We start from the raw sequence: 24,839 nt of genomic DNA on the forward strand, positions 1-24,839 counted from the left end.
CAGCTGTTGTCTGGACCTCCCTCAGTATTCTAGAAGATAGTAACCATGAAATCCTATGCATGGCAATGAAGGTGGCCATGAAGCATGCTGCAGTATCCGAAGTATCTAATGTTGCCTGCAGTGATATCTGAGCCATCCAATGTCCGTCAACTACAAGAGATAACAGTTCCTCATTTTCTTGAGGGAAGTGTTCAGTAAATTGTGATACCTTATCCCAATTAATGTAATCCTACTTTTGACAAGAACAGCTGGTAATTTGCAATTTGCATCTGCAGGCTCAATGGTGATTATTTTTTCCTCCTAGGTAAATCAAATTTTTTCAGATCATTCTCTTTGAGTCCCTTTTGGGGGTCCATGCTATCTGGATTTTTCATGCACAGCTGCTATACCAAGTCCCACAAACTAGGTGCACATAAAAATATTCAACCACCTGAAGGGACTTGATAGTGCGTAGCTGCCTTTTTTGAGGAAGGTGCTATAGATGCCAGGGTGCAGAGAAGTGGACATTGCAAGAGTTCCGTCTTGCAGCCATGGATCGTAAAAAGGAACTGATGGACAGTTGGGCTCATTCGGTCTTTATGCCCATGGGTGGGTGGTGGGCAAGGGCATCCAGCATGCAGGCACAACCCCAGTGAATACTGCTAGTCCAAAAAAATCTGATCTGGCACATGCACACCAGAAGTGGAACGCATGGGGACAATCACAGATACCACAGTGATAGCTACTTTAAAAGCGAAGAAATAAACTGTCAGCCTATTAGAAGCCAAAAACTGCACAAGATTTTTAAATCCGTTAGCTGATAATGTGAGATGATTATGATCTTGGGGCATTTGCTACAAGCCATAAGAAGCTTTTCAATAATCCATATGGTACATTCATTAAAGAAAATGGAGGGGGGGGGGAAGAGAAGAGAGAAGATATTCTGTTTTCAGACCTGCCCAGTGATTCTTTACTTACATGGTTATATTCTGTTTTTGCTAAGACCCCAATTCTACACGACTGAGCTAACTGAGTTTAATAGGTGCAGGATCAGGCCCTACATGCACAGATCTCATTGGTGGCAATAGGAGCTGCAAAGAAAGCCAGATATCCAAGATGAAACCCACTGTGTAGATTGAGAGCAGAATTTTTCTATACTATGCAACTTTGGATTTTTTTATTTTTTAGAATTACATACATCTTAAAAGCTTAAGATCAGTTTGGCACATTCTATTTGAGATTATTATTACATATAACATCAGAGGGGTAGCCATGTTTGTCTGCATCTGTAAAAAGCGACCAAGAGTCCTGTGGCACCTTACAGACTAACAGACGTATTGGAGCATAAGCTTTCGTGGGTGAGAAAGGATTTTGTATCAATGTTCTTGTGTTGTTTTTTTTTTTTTTTAATAGAAAGGGAAAGAGCAATGGGGAACTCACCTCTGAAAAGAATCCACCTCCTGTAAAAAATTTTCACACATTCCAAAAAGGGGTTCCACTCTGAAATGAAGATAAAAGGTTCCTGTTATTTTTCTCCCCCAGTTAAAAACTGGCTATAATCCTATCAGCATTATAAAATTATCTAGAGATTCTGGAACATCCTGTGCTTGTGGGAAGTGCAAGATCTTACAGATGAGAGGCCAGCATGATAGTTTCATAAAATAAATCTTTGCGTTTAAACAGATTCTTTACCTCTGTGAAGAAAGTATTAACTTCAGCATTGTAACATGGGAAACTGAGAAGCAAATAGGTTAAGTCACTTCCCAAGGCAACTCTATGTTACGGCTGGAAATAAAAGCTAAAAATCCAGCCTCCTAATATTGTGCCCTAACCGTGACAAACTAAGGGTATATCTACAGTGCACCTGGAAGGTGTACATTCCAGCTTGAGGAGACATATCCGCACTAGCTTTGATTGAGTTAGCACACTAAAAATCCAAGTGTAGCCATGGCAGCATGAGCAGCGGGAGGGACTGGCTGCCCAGGTACGTAATCAGCATCTTGAACTGGTATGTACTTGGGATGGCTAGACCCTTCTACCACTCATGCCACAATAGTTACATTTCCATTTTTAGTGCACTAACTTGATCAGAGCTACTGCAGGTATGTCTCATACACCTTCCAGCTCCAGTACAGACATAACATAAGGCTCTGATTGTGCAAACACAAACTCGTGTGTAACTTTACTCACTTGAATAATCAAATTGAACTAAACAGGGCCACTCATCTGATCAAAGTTCTGCACATGCTTAAGTATTTGCAGTACTAGTGCCTAAAACATCCGCGGCAGAAATAAGTCAGTAAAAAGATTTTTTTTCTTTTCTAACAGAAAAGACTCATTAACAAGCATATAGGGTAATCCATTAATATAAATATGATGGGTATTTTTTTTTTAATATGCATCTGACATTTTCCTATTTAAAAATACTCCAAATTTTCAGGTCTAAAATGAATGATGCCCTATCAAATTAGAAGTGATTAGATATGTATTTCATACCCTTGTGTCAGAGGAAAAAAACCCAAATGGCTTGTACACTCCTAGCAAGTTCATAACTTGACTTTATGCTGTGTAGCTCAACAGGTGCTTTGAAGATAAATGAAGAAACCATCTCATTCTCAACAGTCTTTTAATGATCCGTTATTTGCATATGATTATGTATTACACATGTAAGTTACCTTTGTCATTTGCAACCAAGCTTGAGAGAACTGGATTTTTGCAGGTAACCCATTCAAGAAGCCTCCCCTGCAGGTAATTCTTACCCTCTAGTAGTACGTGCAGTCACTATAAGTTGTAACGCTTTGGCTTGCAGTCTCATGTGGTGAATAATGACCACTTGTCTATTTTCCACTCCACTGTACATAAACTCCATTTTGTAAGTTTCTTCCATAATCTACAATATAAACAACATGTGATTAACTGTGTCAGATTTTGTTCAGCTGCTGGGCGAGTGTGGTTGTCAGAGTTAGAGACCTTTACTCATGCATCTCAGTCTCATACGTCTGAGACAAATAGCATCTCAGTCTCAATTTCAGTTGAGCTATTCATGGAATAAGATAGTACCCAACATGTGTAAGGGGGATTAGAGTCTATCCCTAAATAAATTAAAAGAAATACAATGAATGAAACCTTGCAGAAACAAGGATGTTCATGGGAGGTGTCTATGTGCTGCTTACCCATCCCTCTCTCTTTCCTGATGCCATCTCTCCCTGCATCCTGTTTCCAACCACCCTCATTGTAAGCTTTTTGGTGCCCACTAACCCACTCCTGTAATAATTGCCCTGATACAGTGGGATAGCACAAGAGGTAAGCAAAAAACAACAGCTCCAAAGACCCTGTTCGAATTTAAGATCTAGATGGGCAGTTTCAGGTTTGTCTGGATTTTGATTTTTAAAAAAAAAGTGTCCAATCCTCTTGCAATCAACTTTACACTCAAGAATGCTCCCCGTTCAATTTCAAGCTTCAGCTACAAAACAAAAAACATACATGTCATTCTGGATTCTCCAAAATATATAGTTCACAGTTTAGGCAAGAAGTTATCCTATTTGTGATGTTACATTAGTTGATTATAGTAGAACATATAAAATATGCACAAATAAACTGGAGAAGTGCTTAGATTATTAAAGAAGGTTGCTAACTTCTCTGCAAGTAGCACTTCATATTGAAGTCAAGTGCCACCAAGTTACACTATAAGAAAGTTTGGCCTCTCCTCTCATTTTCTGGGAGTGAGCTGCATGTGCAATCAGAACAAGTAGCCTCGCCGAGGGGTCTGGGTACTGCTGGGCACAGCTGCCAGTAAAGTTATTGCAATTAGAGAAAGATATACAAGCCTAATAGACTTTTCTTTCCACCAGTCTCTGGAGACAGCTCTTTACAACATAGTGGGCTCTGACAGTGATAGCTGTCTCTTCACTACATTTTAATTAACTGGAGACTCAAATAGTCAATATCTTCTCTCAACAGGACTAGATACTTGTTTCCGGCTTAGGTTTGTTTCCATGTTGCTGAATAGCTCTCTTTCTCCTCTGCTTCTACTTGGATTCTTCAGTTTTGGCTTTTCTGTGCATGTTTTCTCATGGGTCTTGTCAAAATTGAACATGGGAAAAGCTTAGATTTGTATTTAGATTTTCAGAAAACCTTTGACAAGCTCCCTCACTAAAGGCTCTTAAGCAAAGTTAGCTGTCATGGGATAAGAGGGAAAGTTCTCTCATGGATTGGTAACTGGTTAAAAGATAGGAAACAAAGGGTAGGAATAAATGGTCAGTTTTCAGAATGGAGACAAGTAAATAGCGGTGTCCCCCAGGGGTCTGTACTGGGCCCAGTCCTATTTAACATATTCATAAATGATCTGGATAAAGGGGTAAACAGTGAGGTGGCAAAATTTGAAGATGATACAAAACTACACAAGATAGTTAAGTCTCAGGCAAACAGCGAAGAGCTACAAAAGGATCTCTCAAAACCAGGTGACTGGGCAACGAAGTGGCAGATGAAATTGGATGTTGATAAATGCAAAGTAATGCACATTGGAAAACATAATCACAACTATACATATAAAATGATGGGGTCTAAATCAGCTGTTACCACTCAAGAAAGAGATCTTGGAGTCATTGTGGATACTTCTCTGAAAACATCCTCTCAATGTGCAGCAGCAGTCAAAAAAGCGAACAGAATGTTGGGAATCATTAGGAAAGGTATAGATAATAAGACAGAAAATATCATATTGCCTCTATATAAATCCATGGTATGCTCACATCTTGAATACTGCGTGCAGATGTGGTCACCCCATCTCAAAAAAGATATATTGGCCTTGGAAAAGTTTCAGAAAAGGGCAACAAAAATGATTAGGGGTATGGAACAGCTGCCGTATAAGCAGAGATTAATAAGACTGTAACTCTTCAGATTGGAAAAGAGACGACTAAGGGGGGATATGATAGAGGTCTATAAAATCATGACTGGTGTGGAGAAAGTAAATAAGGAAGTGTTATTTACTCCTTCTCATAACACAAGAACTAGGGGCCACCAAATGAAATTAATAGGCAGCGCTCTTATCAGTGAAGATGCCAACGGACTACATTACTTCTTTTACTTGGTTTGTGCATTTTTGGAGAAGATAGGTTTGAGATGCAATGCAAAGAAATGTAAAGTCATGTTCACGTGGACTATAGGGACAGAAATCAAAATTGAAATAAGAGAAACTGGAGAAGGTGGCCAATTTTACGTATCTCGGAAGTACCATCAGCCAATATGAAACTAGTTCCGAGGAAATAAGAAGAAGAATCGGGAAGGCAAACGCTGCATTTGGAAGACTCAAAAACATCTCCCTCAAGACAAAACTGAATGTGTACAAAGTAATTGCTATTGCCATCACAACATATAGCAGTGAGCCATGGCAACTTACCAAGAAAGATACACAAAAGCTACATCCATTACATCACAAATGTCTGAGAAGAATATTGGGAATAACATACAGAGATAGGAAGACAAATGAAGAAATCAGAAAAATTACTGGACAAGGCACCCGCTCACAAATAATCTACAAAAGACGACATCAGCGGCTGGGACATGTGCTGAGAATGGAAAAAGAACGCTTACTAAATACCGCCCTTGAATGGAAGCCAGAAAAAGCAAGAAGAAAGAGAGGAAAACTGCAAATAACATGGAAACAAACAGTTCTGAACGACATCAAGTATCTCAACATGAAATGGGAAGATTTGGAGAGAGACGGGCAGTTGGCAGGCAATGATGGCAAATGTGGGTAGCCCAATGTGCAGCAGGCATGGGATGGACTAAGGTCTAAGGTAAAGGTTTAAAAACGAACAAAAGGAAGTATTTTTTCACACAACGCACAGTCAACCCGTGGAACTCTTTGCCAGAGGATGTTGTGAAGGCCAAGACTATAACAGAGAGTTTAAAGAACTTGATAAATTCATGGAGGATAGGTCCATCAATGGCTATTAGCAAGGAGAGGCAGCACAGCCAGCAGAGCCAGAAGGGAAGAGTGGGGCCAGAGTCTCTCCGCTTCTGGCCACGCTGCTCTCCCCACAGCCTCCGAAGCAGCTGCAGCTCCAGGGCTGGCAGGTGCAGCCGTGCCGCTTGGCCCGACCCCCCAGAGCAGGCTCTGGCCGCGCCACCCAGCCCACCGGAGCACACTGCGGCTGTGCCACCCGGCCCAGCCTGCTGGAACATGTCTGGCCCGCCAGAGCAGGCTGTGGCTGTGCTGCCCAGCCTGGCATCCATTACATCACAAATGTCTGAGAAGAATATTGGGAATAACATACAGAGATAGGAAGACAAATGAAGAAATCAGAAAAATTACTGGACAAGGCACCCGCTCACAAATAATCTACAAAAGACGACATCAGCGGCTGGGACATGTGCTGAGAATGGAAAAAGAACGCTTACTAAATACCGCCCTTGAATGGAAGCCAGAAAACGCAAGAAGAAAGAGAGGAAAACTGCAAATAACATGGAAACAAACAGTTCTGAACGACATCAAGTATCTCAACATGAAATGAGAAGATTTGGAGAGAGACGGGCAGCTGGCAGGCAATGATGGCAAATGTGGGTAGCCCAATGTGCAGCAGGCATGGGATGGACTAAGGTCTAAGGTAAAGGTTTAAAAACGAACAAAAGGAAGTATTTTTTCACACAACGCACAGTCAACCCGTGGAACTCTTTGCCAGAGGATGTTGTGAAGGCCAACACTATAACAGAGAGTTTAAAGAACTCGATAAATTCATGGAGGATAGGTCCATCAATGGCTATTAGCAAGGAGAGGCAGCACAGCCAGCAGAGCCAGAAGGGAAGAGTGGGGCCAGAGTCTCTCCGCTTCTGGCCACGCTGCTCTCCCCACAGCCTCCGAAGCAGCTGCAGCTCCAGGGCTGGCAGGTGCAGCTGTGCCGCTTGGCCCGACCCCCCAGAGCAGGCTCTGGCCGCGCCACCCAGCCCACCGGAGCACACTGCGGCTGTGCCACCCGGCCCAGCCTGCTGGAACATGTCTGGCCCGCCAGAGCAGGCTGTGGCCGTGCTGCCCAGCCTGCCAGAGCAGCTCCAGCCAAGCCCGAGAGATCCTCCCCTGGCCCTCCCCAGATAAGGTGGGAAGGGATGGGATGGGGATAGTGTGTGGGGTCCTGGGTTAGGGATGGGGTCATGTGGGGGGTGGTCACAGGGGTTACTCCCCTGTCCCCCCCCCCCCCAAAAAAAAATTCCCCCACCAGTTGCTGTCCCAGGCCATCAGGGTAAGCAGCTGGTGCGCCGAGACACTTTGTTTACTTAGCTTTACCTCCATGCCTGCGGACGCTCAAGGTAAACAAACCATCTCAGCCCACTAGCAGCTTATCCTGATGGCCCAGAAGCCAAAGTTTGCTGACCTCTGAATTATAGGGTCGGTTTATGAACGGGTCATAAAAATTTTCCATTTTTACTTATCCATCTTGGGGGGTCGGCTTATAAACGAACCGGCTTATGACAGAGTATATATGGTAATAAAGATTTACTGTCAAACTGGGAGGACATATCTAATGGGGTCCAACAGGGGTCAGTCATGGGTCTGGTACTATTTCAATGTTTTCATTAATGACTTAGACAATGGTGTATGCTTATAAAATGTGTGGATAACAACAAATGGGGAGGAATTGCAAGCCCTTTGGAGGACAGAATTCAAAATGATCTTGACAAATTGGAGAATTGGTCTGAAATCAACAAGATGAAATTCAATAAAAGTAAGTGCAAAGTATTTCACGTATGAAGAAAAAACTCAAATACACAATTACAAAATGGGGAATAACTGGCTAGGTGGTAGTACTGCTGAAACAGATCTTGGTGTTATAGTGGATCACAAACTGAATATTACACAAAGTAAAACTATTTCCCCATGTTTATTCCCCCCCACACACACACACACAGTTCCTCACAACTTCTTGTCAACTGCTGCAAATGGACCATTTTGATTATCACTACAAAAAGTTTTTCTCTCCTCTGCTGGTAATAGCTCACCTTAACTGATCACTCTCATTAGAGAGTGTATGGTAACACTCATTGTTTCATGTTCTCTGTGTGTGTGTGTATATATATATTATATATATATATATATCTTCCTATTGTATTTTCCACTGCATGCATTCGATGAAGTGGGCTGTAGCCCACGAAAGCTTATGCTCAAATAAAAGTACACAAGATAGTTAAGTACTCCTGTTCTTTCTGCGGATACAGACTAACATGGCTGCTACTCTGAAAACTGAATATGAATTAACAATGTGATGCAGTTGTGAAAGAGGCTAATGTCATTCTGGGGTGTATTAACAGGAGTGTTGTATGTAAAACACTCCTGTTAGAATCATAGACTATCAGGGTGGAAGGGACCTCAGGAGGTATCTAGTCCAACCCCCTGCTCAAAGCAGGACCAATTCCCAACTAAATCATCCCAGCCAGGGCTTTGTCAAGCCTGACCTTAAAAACCTCTAAGGAAGGAGATTCCACCAGCTCCCTACGTAACCCATTCCATTGTTAAAACACCTCAGAATGACATTAGCCTTTGTAACTGTGTTGCTCTATTTGGCACTGGTGAGGCCTCAGCTGGAAAAAAGTGATACAAGGTTTAAAAAAAACTGACGTAAGAGGAATGGTTAAAAAAACCTGGTCATGTTTAGTCTTGTAAAAAAGACTGAAGGAGGACCTGATAACAGTCTTCAAATATGTTAAAGGCTGTTACAAAAAGGACAGTGATTAATTTTTCTCCATGTCCATGGAAGGTAGGAAAATTAGTAATTGGCCTAATCCGCAGCAAGGAAAATTTAAGGTAAGTATTAGGAAAATCTTCCTAACTGTAAGGAAAGTTAAGCACTGGAATAGGCTTCCAAGAGAGGTTGTGGAATCTCTGTCCTTGGAGCTTTTTAGGAACAGGTTTGACAAACACCTGGCAGGGATGGTCTAGGTTTATTTGGTCATGCCTAAGGCAAGGGAGGTGGGCAGGCCTTGAGGACCTCTCAAGGTCCCTTCCAGCCCTACATTTCTATGATTCTATGGTGACTTTAGCACAGCTGATCTTGTGAGCGACTGTCAGACTAGTTAGACTCAGACTCAACAGCAACAAAATCAGCCTTGGAGATCTTCCTCTGAAGATGACACGCAGAGAGCTTTTAGTTTCCTACGGGCATTTAAATATGTTGAATGTGGAGTTGTACATAATCATAATATCTTCAATCAGATGGTTGACTCATAATTTAGATATCACCCAATTATCTGCTGTGTGTGTAGTTTTCTCTTTTTTAAAAAAACAACAACATCCAAGCAATTCTGAATATCTTCGGTACATGTGGAGTTACATACACATCAGCTTAGCATTCATCCCACACCTCACACACAATTCACGTTGCTTTTGGAATCCAAGATTACTAAAATAGTCTATTTTACTTAAACAGTCAGAGGCATATGGCACATCTAAACACATGAGGGAAGGTCCTTGCACAGAGGACTTGCCCTCATGAAGACATGGCTCCTACAATCTCACCTGTTTTGCAGCAGCTGATGCCAAAGCATTCTGTTTCAGGTAGAGAGGAGCTGCCACATTCCACAGTTTTTCCTGGAGGGCCTACAAAAGAAACCCATGGAATATTGACAAATGTCCAACACGATAATTTAAGAGTGAAAATGAAGTTATATTCCTGTGCTAAAAGGGCTTGGGAACAACACAGGAAGAGAGAGTGCTTTGTGTCTCCCAGACAACCCCTCCTTGCTGCTCAGGAGGCAGCACTCACAGTTTCTTCATTCCTGGAGAATGTGTCGGCCTGATGCAGGGGTGCCTTTAAAAATATGAGCAAAATAGAAAATGGAGGAATATGAAAACTCCATAAAATAAAACAAACAAATACACCTTACCCCCACCATAGGTTTCACATGTAAAAGCTATATTCCAAGTATGAATTTATTAGCTACTTGCCAGAATAGCTTTAATATAAAGTATTCTTTAAAAGGCACAGGATATGGATATTGGGAAAACAAGAAACACTCCCCTATCCTGGCTGATCACCACTTTCTCAGACTGAGATCAGGAACTCATCAGGTGTCAGGCAATGGTAACACCTGTTCTCAGAAGCTCATGGACCCAGCAATATTCTAGGACACGTCTGTAGGCAGCTCCATCCCCACCAAAAAACAATGGAGAAGATTTAGTGAGTTACTAAGACTACTGGATAATCACAGCTACTGACACTGGTACCAAAGTATCTATTGTTTTCTGATGATTTGTGACAGAATCAGCAAGGGAGATCCACTGCCATACTCCATTCCCTACACGGTCCACCTCTCCCACCCCATCTTCCCTTCCATACAACTGCACAGCAACACTCTGGAAGCCAAGGTTCAGAACATGCAGGGTATCCACTATCTGCACCGGCTCTTAAAATCCTGGCCGGCCAGCCCCAGGCACAAGGGAACAGCTTTAGTTCTATATCCAAGACCCCTTGATCCCCAAGAGGTTGGGAAGGGGCAGGATTTGCTCCTAAGTGTTTCTGTTCTGTCACAGAAAATACTTTAGTGGCACTGGAGGGGTCTCACTTTCCAATCTGTTTAGGATTTTAAATTGTATAGTCTTTCCAGATATTATGAAATCATGAGTAGTTTAGAAAGATTGCTGCCTTTTCCATGTTGCTTTGCAATGGATCTTCTCACCTCGGCATGAGCATTTCCCTTACCTGAGCCAACCTTCAAGTAGAGTCCACCCACCTCCTACAAAAAAGAACTTATTTTTGCCAGGAGGACACGGTAGCATATCCCCTTCTCCAATGTAAATAGGTTCACGCCAATCACCCCCCTGGAGGAGAGGAACTGTCAAGGTAACTCCCAAGCCCTGATTCTCTGCATGGGCAGCACATACTGCTTCTGCAAAAACCTGCTGTCCCAGCTATTGACTAGTGCATTGAGCTGTATCTGCTTATATGTAATACTTTCTTTGAGTTGCAAATTTACCTGAAGATTTGCCTGGCCTAACATTGAGAGAAGCCAAATGGCAAATTCACAGAGCAAAGAATGATTTTTTTTCCATTTTAATAACCACTCTCTATTTTACTAGGCAATACAGTTATTTTTCTAGAAGGGAATCATTTGCAAATCTTCATGCTTTGCACTTTTATAGTAGATCTTCAAAGCATGTACAAACATTAAATTAATCTTCACAACATCCCTGAAAGCTAGGTAAGTACAGTAACTCCTCGCTTAATGTTGTAGTTATGTTCCTGAAAAATGCTACTTTAATGTTAAGTGAATCCAATTTAATGTAAAGAGGAGGGGTTAGGTTCCAGGGAATTTTTTTTCACCAGACAAAAAAGACTATGTTTTTAATATCAGAGGGGTAGCCGTGTTAGTCTGGTTCTGTAGAAGCAGCAAAGAATCCTGTGGCACCTTACAGACTAACTAATGCTGCAAAACGTCTGTTATAGACTAACAGACGTTTTGCAGCATTAGTTAGTCTATAAGGTGCCACAGGATTCTTTGCTGCTTCTATGTTTTTAATATATCACACACAATACAAGTTTTAAACAAACAATTTAATACTGTATACAGCAATGATGACTGTGAAGCTTTTTGAGGTAGTGGAGTCTGGGATATTTCACAGGGAATGCCTTGCTGCTAAATCAGTGGGTCTCAAACTTTTGTACTGGTGACCCCTTTCACATCACAAGCCTCTGAGTGCGACCCCCCCTTATGAATTAAAAACACTTTTTAAAAATATTTAACACCATTATAAATGCTGGAGGCAAGCGGGGTTGGGGTGGAGGTTGACGGCAAGTGGGGTTGGGATGGAGGCTGACAGCTTGCGACCCCCCATGTAATGACCTCGCAACCCCCTGAGGGTCCCGACCCCCAGTTTGAGAACCCCTGTGCTAAATGATTAGCTAGCATGAATGGAGGGAGGAGACACAGCATGGCAGAGAAACACACATACACTGTGTAAGAGAGAGAGAGAGAGAGAGAGACAGACACACACACACACACACCAGGAGAGAGAAAGGGGCAATGCGCATCTCTCTAAGTATGCTGACACCACTCTAAGTACATTGTCTTTTTAAGTAGATCAGCAAGTTGAGACAGCAGCTACTGCCAGTAAGCTCCCACCGTCCTGAGCTCTGTTGTGTCCCCCCTGCTCTGTGGAAATGGGGTACAGGAGCAGGGAGGCAGGGGAAGGAAGACACCCTGACATTAGTACCCCTCTCCCCCCCCACCCCTCTACACAGCAAGCAGGAGGCTCCCGGGAGCAGCTCCAAGGCAGAGGGCAGGAGCAGCACACAGCAGTGAGTGGGGGGAGAGCTGAACTGCCTGGCAATTGATAGCCTGTTGGGCGGCTGCCGCACAGGGAACTTAGGGGAGCTGATAGGGGAGCTGCCAGTCCACTCTGGTTCCAAGCCCCCACCAGCTCCAATGGGCTGCTCTTCCTGCAAACAGTGGACAAAGCAGGCGGCTGCCAAACAACGTTATAAGGGAGCATTGCACAACTTTAAATGAACATGTTCTCTAATTGATCAGCAACGTAACAACGAAACAATGTTAACCAGGACAACGTTAAGTGAGCAGTCACTGTTTTATTCCTGTTTTATAGATGAAGAAATGAGGCAGAGAATTTAAGTTCTGGTCTATGCTAAGAAACTGACCACCTGCTGATAACTGTTGTCCTAGTGGATGAAAACAGTTTACCTGCAATTGGAATTGTTTTCAATATGATAACAGAGAGCACAATGAAGACTCTGCTCCACGTCTTAGGAATCTTTTCTGCACAGTACTGAAAATAGTTTTGTTCCATCAGCAGGCAAACCACTTTCAGCACCAGTTCCGCTAAAACCATTAACAAAGACCATCGTCAGCAAAGGGTCAGTGAGCTTGTCTCCACTGGGATTTCAAGCCAGTGTAGCTGCACTGTGCAAACCCCTTATGTAGACAAAGTTTCCCCTAGTGCATGGTTTATATATCAGTGGAGCCACATCGGTGGCTAAAATCACAGTATAAACAAGGTCTAATTGATTTGCCCAAAGGCACAAAGGGGAAGCAGTGTCAGAGCTGGGCTAAAAACTGTAGCCCTTAGGGCCAGCTTAGCCTTGATTTTACCTAGCAGTAATACAAGGAACCTACAGGACTACATATTGTAAAACACTGGCTTAAGCAAATTAGCATAAATGAAGCATAGGCCTATGACCTTTTGCACAGATAAAGTGGCCCAACAGTCACCCTAGATTTTGGGGAACTAGCTTGCTTAAGAGAAAAGCTGGCATAAAATGAGACTAGGCAACCGTAAGAATACTGAACTGATACTAAGCTTGGATATTTTAGGATAGGATCGTTGGTAGATGTTTAACCACAAATTTGCTTTAGCAATATGGTAATGAGCATATAGGGATTAATATGCTAGCCTACCAGGTAAAGGAACCCCACTATTATGAGGGCAAGGAAGTTCGATATGGACAGAGGAGACTGGGTACTTGTTTATATAGAGCCAGGGAAGCACCATGAATATTCATACAAGAGCCCACATGAAGAGGAAGTTGGCCCTCCACCCTTCAATATTTTAGTGCTATAATCTAATCACCTATCTTCAAGCATTAGGGATCCAGTCCATCGGACCCATTTGGCATGCCAGAAATAGGGCTGGTCCTTTGTCTCTTACCACTTTCTTGGAGATCTGGTGGTATGCGTATACAAGCCTGTGAACATATGCTACACAAGAGATAACATTTAAGCTCTCTCTAATACTCTATTAATGCTATTGCTTTGGGGCTTTCCTTTCTCTATTAAGTATATTAATGAAGATGGTTACGGTTGTGTTTTGCTGTGTGTGAGTGCCCTGGCCATACACCCCACGGTTCCCTACAAGATATTGAACTTCTCAATTTTGATTCTGTTGTGTCTGATTCTGGGGCAAGAACCTTGGTACACTCCTCTCATTAAATGAGTCCCATTGGCAACCATTATAGGATCAGGCTACAAAACTCAAGAGCCCTTTACTTCCAGTCCTGTGCTCAGAGCAACATTGGATCACGATTTCACCATAAATCACTTTTCCTAAAGCAACTTCATAAGTGGTTAGACTCACTAGCACACATGAAATATGGTAAGTGCAAGATTTGACCAGCACTGCGCTGGCAAACACACACAGCCAATTACAACACGATTCTAGGCCCTATGAACACAGATGAAGCCTAACCTTGATGAGGAGCAGCTGACACCGAAGGTAAGTTGCGGAGAAGTCTGCCACCCCTGCCAGTTCTGACTGAAGTTCTCCAAGCCTCTGAAGGTCACTGGAGAAAATAAGAGAAAATGCAAAATTCAGATATCTTAAAACACCATCATAAAGCACTGTCAAAATGTCAATTTTAACACATTCCAAATCCTGCAGCAGTGGCAAGGCCGAAGTTACCTATTTCTGTACTTTACCTCTGCCCACCCCTATAACCACCCCCATTAACAGCAGCAAAACATGCATGGCAGAGCAGCCTGCACCTGGGGACCTGTTAGCTTCTCTCCCCTTCTTGTAGGCTGACATGAGCAGCAGTTAGTCTGTCATCCTGCATTACTCTGCATCCCTACGGGAACCATACAGCATGGTGGCTCCAGATTTAACACAAACATTGCAGATGTTCGAAGAGCAGCAAACAACCAACTTGTATTAAACAGCTGGGAAATCTTTCTTCTGATGCTAGCTAGAAGGGATAGCTTGGAACATATTGGATTCATCTAGCCAATTATATTTGGAACATAGCTGCATTTTTGAAATACAACTTATTTTGTAAGTCTGATGTATAGTTTAGAAGAGCTGGTTACTTAATGCAACACACAACAGGTAATTGCTCAAATACCAGTAGAGCAATCAGCCACACCCACTGCCTAGATTATGCTGACAGGGCAAACTAAGGGCACATCTACAACACATTTTGTTTAGATAAGCTAGGGTGTAAATTTACTCCATACAAGCCTGCCATGCACTAAATGTCAGTGTGGACACTGCTAATGTACATAACAGTTCATTAGTGCACTTTAATCTACTCCTGTTTCGAAGTGGGATAGATCAAAGCACATGAATGAACTTTTAGAGCATGTCAGCAGGCTCTTCAGGGACACTTAGTATGTGGCAGATTCACACCCCAGCTTGCTGTGAATTAAATGTTTGTGTAAACAAACCCTAATTGAATATGCAGAGTTTTATTACTCCAGTTTGTGCGGAATTTTAAACAAAATCTGGGTTTCTATTAAAAAAGAAATCTTATATTATGTAAAAATCAGAGATACAAAATGCAGAGTCCATCTTCTCATTTTTCATTCTGCATTTTGCTTTGTAATTTAGTCTTTCCAGTTTTTTAAAAAATCATTGTGTTGGTTTATTGCATCCCCCTGCTGTAGGTATGCTATAGAAATAAGAAATAACTTATTTGATTCAGAAAGCTTCATCTCTCATATTTTAGCCAGGCTGCTCCTATATTTCTGAAGTAGTTCCCAGGTAAGGCTCTGCTGAACCTGAAATTTGCCTCAGCAGCCGTCAGCCTGCAAAGGGTCTGAGAGAATCCCAATCTTTGTACCCAGAGAAGCTACTACTTAATCACAGGGGCAGCTTCTTCCTTAGATGCAACTGCAATAAAACCAATTTGGGGTTTACACAGCCAGTCAAGTACACCCTTCTCCTTGGTAAGAGAGCGGTAAAAGGAGAAGAACTGCAGACTCCTTACTGTCCAGTCGTCATGTCACGCTCAATTTGTCCCCAACATCCTAATGGGAAGAGAGAGAGCTCTTCCTTGGCTAATAATCAGCCAGATAACTAGAAGACCATCTTCAAAGCTTCTGTGGTTGACAATTCCATACTTATTTCTGTATAAACATTCTTAAGCCTCCACACCCTTGCAAGGTAAGCATGATCTCCACTGTACGGATAAAGAAACTGAGGCACAAATATCAGAGATGTTAAGTGACTGGCTAAAAAACCTGTGATACCTCCACTCTCGGTCATGTGCTCTAAGCACTAAGGAACACCACCTCACTGGGCTGAAAGGAAAATGGCTTCCCCAACTAACAGTAATTACAAGAAAGGAGGCTTAAGAATGTTTCTACCCCTCCCCACCCAACAGTCAAGGTAGCAGCCTCTTGTCCACTCCAGACAAATCCTATAACAGAACAAATTTGTTTTGATATATTTTAAAAAGCACAGAAGTCCCTCCCTCCGCTCCCAAAAAAAGCCAAAGGGCAAGGAGTTTAGTACAGTCCTTGGTCTGCAGTACTGGCTGCAGTCGCAGAAGAAAGGCAGAAATGGAGATCGTTTACATTAATTCCCAATGCACAGCTATGCTGTCTCCTGATTAAGCTGTCTCTTTGCACAAGCTGCACATGTGGCCCTCTGCCACATACACACACCAGAAGTGCGTCAAGTTGCCAGCTTAGGGAAGCATTCACAGCTCCTATGAGATTTCCATAGCTGTTTTGTGCTTCAGAGATTTCAGATGTTCTGCTAAAAAAATTACCTCCACACAGCCACAACATTTAGTTCCTAAAACATTCCCAAGACAATTTTTATTGTGTGTACAGTAGCTTCTGAACAGCCGGGGACTAGAAACGCATCATCCACCTTTCACACTCACGTTTCAAATAATGAATACCACACTGTTTAGTCCTTACACTGGTTAGCTGTAAAGGTGATTTATGGCAACAAGTCAGCAAAGATAAGTTGGGAGAGAAAATAAACCTGTATGGAATGCTGCATCCACATTTGAGATCTTTTTCATTGCATTGTCCAGTACTTTCCTGCCTCTCAACTAAGGATCCTTTTCCTGTCCAGGAGACAAGGCACACGGAAAAAAATTCTTTCCAAGTCTTTTGTTCATGCAAAATCAGTAGATGAATTGGAAATGGAAAAGGCAGCACAAAACCTTCATTTAAAAGCCATACTGAATTCTTACCTATACCAAGGCAGACTGTGGTGCATAATAACATTGCCTATTCGGGGGGGAAATCTCTCCTGTGAATTTAGTATGGATGAAAAGGACGAGACTATTTGACGATTGGGACTGGTGGGCAGAACCCACCAAGCAGTGGAAATCTGTAACCTCCAGTGAGTGAGGGGCCACAGAACTCAGAAATCAATGGAGCATAGGGGACAAAAATTGAACAGAAAGGGTCACAGGGCCAAAATGAGTGATCCAGAGTGGGCCACCAAGCAGAGAACCCATGGATATTATTGACCACCCTAGAGACTGAAGTCCTATTTATCCCCTGCCTGCAGGGCCAGATTAACTCTCCTGTGGGCCTAGGGCTATCAGATTTTGTGAGGCCCCTGGGGGTTTGGAGTGGGGGAGTGGGCTCAGGGCTGGGACTGGGGTGCGGGAGGGGTGCAGCTCCTGCTGGGGGCGGGGTCTGGGTTGGAGCCAGGGACGGGACAGGAGGTTGGGGTGCAGCGGGTGGTTCAGGGTGCGGGGGGGATTTGGGTGCAGGAGGTGCCTCAGAGCTGGGACAGGAGGTTGTGGTGCAGGAGGTGGCTCAAGGCTGGGATGGGAGTGCAGGAGGCGGGTGCGGGGTGCATGCTCCAGCCAGGAGGCGTTTATGTTGGGTGGCTCCTGGTCAGCAGTACAGCAAGGCTAAGGCAGGATTCCTGCCTGCCCTGGCTCCACGCTGCTCTGCTCCCTGAGGTGACTGGCATGTCCGGCCCCTAGGCAGAGGGGCCAGGCCGCTCTGCACGATGCACACTGCCCATGCCTGCAAGCGCCGCTCTCACAGTTCCCATTGGCTGCGGCACCTAGCCAAAGGGAGCTGCAACGCCAGTGCTGGGGGTGTGCAGAGATTCCCTGAACGCCCCTCACCTAGGGGCCGCAGGGGCACATCGGTGAGCCGGCGCTTGCAGCGCCAGCCAGGGGGGGCGCTGAGGCTCGAGGACTGGTGTCCAGCAGCACGGAGACTTGCCGCGGGCCGGATAAAAAGAAGCAGCGGGCCACATCTGGCCCGTGGGCCTGCAAGGCCCCCCTCTGCCCGAGACCCTGGGCTGCAGCCCCTAAAGCCCCTGCATTAGTGCGGCCCTGCCTGTCTGTGCTGCTCCTGTTCTGTGAAGTGCAAGTTTCCCCAATGTTATCCTGTCCTCTCTAAATACAAGATGGTAGTTCACTCTACATGCCTGTTAAAGCTATGGCCCCTACTGAGACTTTCAAAAGGTGTCAATTGCAACTGAGCAGAAATAGGTCTGGGACCAGCCATTTCACTTCATATGGCCTAATCTTGTTCACAACATTCTCTTCAGAAGGTTCAGTCTAAGAGCCCAAACTGGGACATGAACCATCTAGAACCACCGTAGGCATTTCAGAGAGCTGGGAATTATAACAATTCTCCTGACAATGATTACTACTACTATTACTTAACTCTTATTTTCATCACTAGATCTCAAAACGCTGAAAAGTACACAGCCTTACCGAATGGTGAATTCAAGCAGCTCCTGTGTGCTCTGTGGGTCTAGGTGCTGAAGGTTGTAAACTCTCTCAAGACTCTGCTGCAGGAACTGCTGGGAAGGATCTTCATGGGGGGTAACACTGGAGGAAACAGGGGAGGATACTAGTTTTCTACCTGGCAACTGAGCAAAAAGGAAAACAACAAAAAAGCTAAATCCAGATGACAAAATTCACTTGGTCACAATTTTGGGTGTCACCATTTAAACAAGAATTCTACAAAGTGGGAACTACAACATATTTTTCTAGTTCAGAATTTGCATCAACGCCTTCAGTTTCCCATCTTCATTATACAAACACTTTGCAGTTCTAGAGACCGCCCCATCCAAGGATCTCAATGCACTCGACAATTAAACTTCAACCCCTGAGAAGGTGGCATCCCCATATATAAAACAGGGATAGTGACGCACAGTGCTGTTAAAGTGTCTTTGCCAAGATCGCACACGGTGAAATTCTCCCCCATGTAGAGGACACACACTAGGCCAATGGGGTATGGGGGCATACAGCTTGACAGGGCAATCTTATCCATAAGTACAGGGCTTAAATGGAACTGATGTCAAGCAGGGGCCTTGTTGCAGGTCCCCTGCAAAGGGGTGAATTTCACCCAGTTGCTGCAGAGCAGTGAAAAGAACTCAGGAGTCCTGCCTCCTAGTCACCTTTTCTATCCAGTAGATTATATTCTTCTCTTTTATATGGAAAAATAAGTTGATTATTCTCTCAGACACGCCAAAATATTACAAAATCCACACTGTAATGAGTTAATATTTCATACACACACTTCACAAATACGGCAGCATTCACCCCACTGAAGGAAAAATCAGTCTTCTGAAAACAAAAAGTTACACCAGTGGCAAGTGAACAATGTTCTCACTAAATATTCACAGCAACTGAGAGAACGATTGGTTACCCCAAAAACAACTTACTCTCAATGGAGGGACAAGATGAGAGAGACTGTCACGAAGATAGGCGTAGTGTCTGAAAGTATGATCCGAGAACAGTGCTGGCATTGTTGGGCAAGTTTTAGCAGCATTAAAAATGAGAACCAGAACAGCAATATCTATTGAAGTGGGATGTTAAGGAAAAAATGGCCATTTTCTGATTCCTCTTGGGTAGCAAGTTAAAGAAACATTGGACACTTCCTTTGCTGGAGATTATTTATAAAGTTCTGTACAACAGGAGAAGAATGCTGAGCAAAAAATCAAAACAGCTCTCTGCGTAGATACTAGGTACTATGTTACAGTATGCTCCATTGACCGACTGGTGCAAGGACAGCACCAGCATCAACCAGTTATAGTTAGGAAGTAATGTGAAGATGATTTTGTAAACTAACATATTTTGGACTGGACTGGAGTAAGAGAAACAATTTAACTCAAATGGAGTCCTCTTTACCCAACTTTCTCCAAGCCTTTACTCAAAAGGACAAATGTATTCAATTAATTGCATTATCTATCTGGTTAGGTATAAACCCCTCCTTGCATTCAATTCAGATTCTCTTCAATTCCTACAACGGTTTATTCTAATTATATTTGCACAGGAAACTCTGGTGGATGGTGCATGAGACAGAAACTGTACTTCACAGAAGTAGAGAGGGGAGAACGTAGTTCCAGTGTAACTGTTCTCAGGCATTTTAAACAAAATTGTGTGTGTGCCATTACAGAGATGAGCAGTGAGGAGAATGAACAGAAGAAAAATAGAATTTTATATATCTATAGTATCAGAGGGGTAGCCGTGTTAGTCTGGATCTGTAAAAGCAGCAAAGAGTCTTGTGGCACCTTATAGACTAACAAACGTTTGGGAGCATGAGCTTTCGTGGGTGAATACCCACTTCATTGGATGCATCACCCACGAAAGCTCATGCTCCCAAACGTTTGTTAGTCTATAAGGTGCCACAAGACTCTTTGCTGCTTTTATATATCTATAGCATCTTCCATTGCCAACAATGATGATTATGATGATAACACTTAGCACATACAGTGCTTTAGATATCCCAGTGCAAACATTAACTTATTCAAGATTTAGGAGAGAAACCGAAGTGCCCCACAAACTATAAACTTATATTTCCACTATAATTTAGCCACTTCTGGAGTGAAAGACAGCAGTCAACCAGAACAGTGGAAGAAGGAGAAGTTTTAGTTAAACGCTCCATGGCAAACCCTCCACTTAACGAAAGGGCTAACTGGACTTATCTGACAGACCCACACACAACAAATTGCAAGGTACCTAGTTTATTCACCTCATAGGGATAAAGGACTGATTTGATCCTGCTGGCATTTGAACTAGGCAGTATAGTTATTCCAAAACCTGACCCCACCATTGGATGGGTAATAAAACAGAGTAGAACAATGGACACTGAAATAGCTGAAGTAATATTTTTTATTGGACCAACTTCTGTTAGTGTGAGAGAGAGAGAGAGAGGGGCTTTCCAGCTTACACAGAGCTCTTCCTCAGGTCTGGGAAACTAACTAACCCGAAAGTTTGTCTCTCCCACCAACAGAAGTTGGTCCAATACAAGATATTACCATCACCCACCTTGTCTCTCTAATACCCTGGGACCAATATGGCTACACCAACACTGCATACTGAAATAGCTGTAAGAGTTTACTTTAATCTGAAGCAGAACAACGATCTGATTATTAGAAAAATATGTATAATTATTCTACCAAGTCAGCAAGAACTTTCTGTCAGATAGCAAAAAAAGAAAGATACAGGCTGGGTCATCCATGTCAGGTTCTGGGGTGTCGAAAAACGGATGTGTACTCAGCAGCTCTGGGACCAGTGGAAGCACCAGAGTAGGATGCCTGCATCCCAGGAACTTTAAGCACCTGAAAATACACAGGTTAAGAACATTTCTGAGTAAAGGAAGGTTATTAATACTATTTCACATTTATATTACAATAGCCCCAAAGGGCCCCAATGAGAATCAGGACCCCAGAGAGTTAGGCACTGCGCATACACATCCAATGACACAGTCTGAAGAACTAACAGTCATAGTTTTGCTGGACCCCATCAAATGTTAATGAAACTAAAAATATAGCTTGAAAAACATAACTAGGAAAAAAAAAGAGGGAGCAACAATTAACACAGTCTACTTAAATTGTAATCATTTTGGGAGTAGGAACCTATCTTACTGCAAAATACGAAACATACTTTGAGGTGCTATGTTACAAAAAATTAATAACCATGCCACCTTTACCAATCTTTTCTTTTCTTTTTTGTTAAAATATCCAGAATATGCTGTAAGAGGCTTTTAGAAAAAGCAGTTTAAAATAAATGCTTCTAAGGGGGAAAAAAGGTTCAATTTGAATCCACATTTTCTATAGTATTAATTTGCTTGTTGCTTCCATTTAAAAAAATGCAAAGCAACTCTCTTGGGTATTGTACATGAAAATCAATGTTTGCTATGGAGATCAAGTAGAACCCTCCCCACGCCCAAAAGCAGTGTGCCCATAAACAATATAGCTGTCAACAGGTATAATAGGATCCAAAAACCAAGGTAACAAAGCCAATATTTAGTAGAATCTTTTAAGTAACCAGAAATATATGATTTAGTAGAGGTTAGTTTTTAGGTTGAACTAAACCGTACTGGAAACCATGCGAATACTTACAAGCATCCGAAGAAGTGAGCTGCAGCTCACGAAAGCTCATGCTAAAATAAAATTTGTTAGTCTTTAAGGTGCCACAAGTACTCCTGTTCTTTCTACTTACAAGTGGTTGTTTATAATTTGGTCACTAGGATGGTCCTTAGTGAGGTTCTCCTTTATGCAAGCAGACAAGCACATATGCAGGTAGAAAAAACGGTTACCTTCTCCTGACTGTTATTCTTCAAGATATGTTGTTCATGTCCATTCCAATCAGGTGTATGCGCATTGCGTGCACAGTCGTCGGAAAGTTTTCCCTTCACAGCTCCCATCCGGTCAGCTGTGGAGCCCCATAGAGTGGAGCCTTCATGGCGCTCAATATATGACCCTGCCGACCTGGCCTCTCCTCAGTTCCTTCTTGCCGGCTACTCTGACAGAGGGGTAGGAGGGTGGGTATTGGAATGGACATGGGCAACACATCTCAAAAAACAGCAGTTACGAGAAGGTGAGTAATCATTTTTTCTTCTTCGAGTGCTTGTTCGTGTCAATTCTAATCAGGTGACTCCCAAGCTCTACGCTGGAAGTGAGGTCAGAGTTAAGGAATTGCTGATTGGAGCACCACTCTGACGAATGCTGCATCATCTCTGGCGTGCTGGGTAATCGCATAATGAGAGGTGAACATAAGCACCGGGGACCACGTTGCTGCCCTGCAGATTTCTTGCATCGGGACTTGGGCCAGGAACACTACTGATGAGGCCTGTGCCCTCGTGGAATGTGCCGTAAGTGCCAGGGCTGGGATCTTGACCAGCTCGTAGCATGTGAGATGTAGGACGTGATCCAGGAAGATATTCTTTGAGATGAGACTAGGAGTCCTTTCATCTGATCTGCTACCACTATGAACAGCTTATTTGACTTCCTGAATGGCGTAGCGTGCTCGATGTAGAATGCTAGCGCTCGCCAAATGTCCAATGAGTGTAGCCTCTGCTCATGGCTACTGGCATGAGGCTTAGGATAGAAGACAGGTAGAAAAATGTCTTGGCTAGTATGAAAGAGTGACACTACCTTGGGAAGAAAGGCTGGGTGAGGCCTTAGTTGACCTTATCCTTCTGGAAGACAGTGTAGGGTGGCTCGGAGGTAAAGGCCTTTAGCTATGACACCCTCCTAGCTGATGTGATGGCCACCAGGAAGGCTACCTTCCACGATAGATAGAGAAGGAAGCAAGTCACTATTGGCTTAAAAGGGGTGCTCATTAATTTGGTGAGGACCAGACTGAGGTCCCACGCTGGGACAGGCTGTCTGGTCTGAGGATGTAGGCGTTCCAAACCCTTGAGGAAACAGCCTACCATGGGGTTAGCAAATATGGCTCTGCCGGACGCTCCCGGGTGGAAGGCTGAGATAGCAGCGAGATGTACCTTGATGGATGACGCTGCCAGTCCTTGTTGTTTCAGGTACAGAAAGTACTCTAGAATGAGAGGTACAGACACCTGTAGTGGAGGTGTTCACTTGCTGGTATGCCCAGCAGCGTACCTTTTCCACTTAGCTAGATATGTGGCCCTAGTAGATGGTTTCCTACTAACAAGTAGGACCTCCCTTACTGGTTCTGAGCACAGAAGCTCCATGGGGTTTAACCATGAAGCTTCCAGGCTGTGAGATGGAAGGACCAGGAGGTCTGGTAGTGAAGGTGGCTGTGGTCCTGCGTGATCAGATCGGGATGCAGTGGTAACTTGATCGGAGTGTTTACTGACAGCTCCAGGAGCGTGGTGTACCAGTGTTGTCAGGGCCACCAGAATTACTTCTGCTCTGTCCCTGCAGATCTTGAGAAGAACCTTGTATACAAGAGGGATCGGAAGGAAAAGCGTACAACAGGCGGCCTCTCCAGGGAAGCAGGAACACGTCCATGATTGAGCCAGGACTGTGACGCTGGAAGGAGCAGAACACTGGACACTTCCTGTTGCTCCTGGTGGTGAACAAGTCGACCTGGGGAAATCCCCACCCTTGGAAGATGGAGTGTTGTGACATCTGGCTGGATGGACCACTCATGATTGCAGAACAATCTGCTGAGGTGGTCTGTTAGTTCATTCTGCACTCCTGGGAGATAGGACGCCTCCAGGTGAATGGAGTGGGCTATGCAGAACTCTCACAGCTGGAGGGCTTCTCGACATGCAGGGAGGAATGGCCTCCACCCTGCTTGTTGATGTAAAACATGGAAGTGGTATTATCTGTCATCGCTGCCATGCACTGACCTCATAGTCGGGCCTGAAAGATTTGGCATGATAACCATACTGCCCTGAGCTCCTTGATGCTGATACGAAGGGGAAGCTCCTCCCATGACCATAGACCCTTTGTTTGTATGTCTCCCAAATGTGCGTCCCATCCCAGAGCTAACACATGTTACAAGGGACAAAGAGGGCTGGGGGCTGTTGAATGGGACTCCCTTGCAGACTGCCCGGGGGTCGAGTCACCACTGGAAGGACTTGAGTACTTGCCCTGGCACTGTGACCACTATGAGCCACGCTTGGAGTTGCCTGAGCTTCAGTCTGCCATGGAGGACTACGTAAGTGCAGGCCACCATGTGGCCAAGGAGACTAAGGCATCCCCTTGCTGGGGTGGTCGGGTATCGCCTGAGGTTCTGAATAATGTCTGTTATGGCTTGGAACTGGGTTTCTGGAAGGAACACCCTTGCCTGTACTGAGACCAGCACCGCCCCGATAAATTCTATTCTTTGGGTCGGTGATAAGGTTGACTTGTTCACGTTGAGGAGGAGTCCTAGTCTCTCAAAAGTGGATCTGACTAATTGGACTTGAGACTCTACCTAGAGCACCCTCGTAGT

At 43.8% G+C, this 24,839-nt stretch overlaps 1 protein-coding gene across 3 annotated transcripts in view; it reads right to left on the reverse strand.

The window, feature by feature from the left end:
• The window catches only part of INTS4 (integrator complex subunit 4), a 63,141-nt gene that overhangs the window by 11,160 nt on the left and 27,142 nt on the right, over positions 1–24,839 (reverse strand). For all 3 annotated transcript variants that reach the window (XM_039497137.1, XM_039497136.1, XM_039497138.1), the window contains exons 13-19: positions 21,138–21,253; positions 19,355–19,488; positions 18,399–18,556; positions 14,165–14,258; positions 9,485–9,565; positions 2,739–2,869; positions 1,420–1,479 (exon numbers count right to left, since the gene is read on the reverse strand). In XM_039497137.1, the coding sequence (XP_039353071.1) occupies positions 1,420–1,479; positions 2,739–2,869; positions 9,485–9,565; positions 14,165–14,258; positions 18,399–18,556; positions 19,355–19,488; positions 21,138–21,253 (774 nt within the window). The remainder of the gene's footprint in view (positions 1–1,419; positions 1,480–2,738; positions 2,870–9,484; positions 9,566–14,164; positions 14,259–18,398; positions 18,557–19,354; positions 19,489–21,137; positions 21,254–24,839) is intronic.

This window comes from Mauremys reevesii, linkage group 1, assembly GCF_016161935.1.
Source record: "Mauremys reevesii isolate NIE-2019 linkage group 1, ASM1616193v1, whole genome shotgun sequence".
NCBI lineage: Eukaryota > Metazoa > Chordata > Testudines > Geoemydidae > Mauremys > Mauremys reevesii.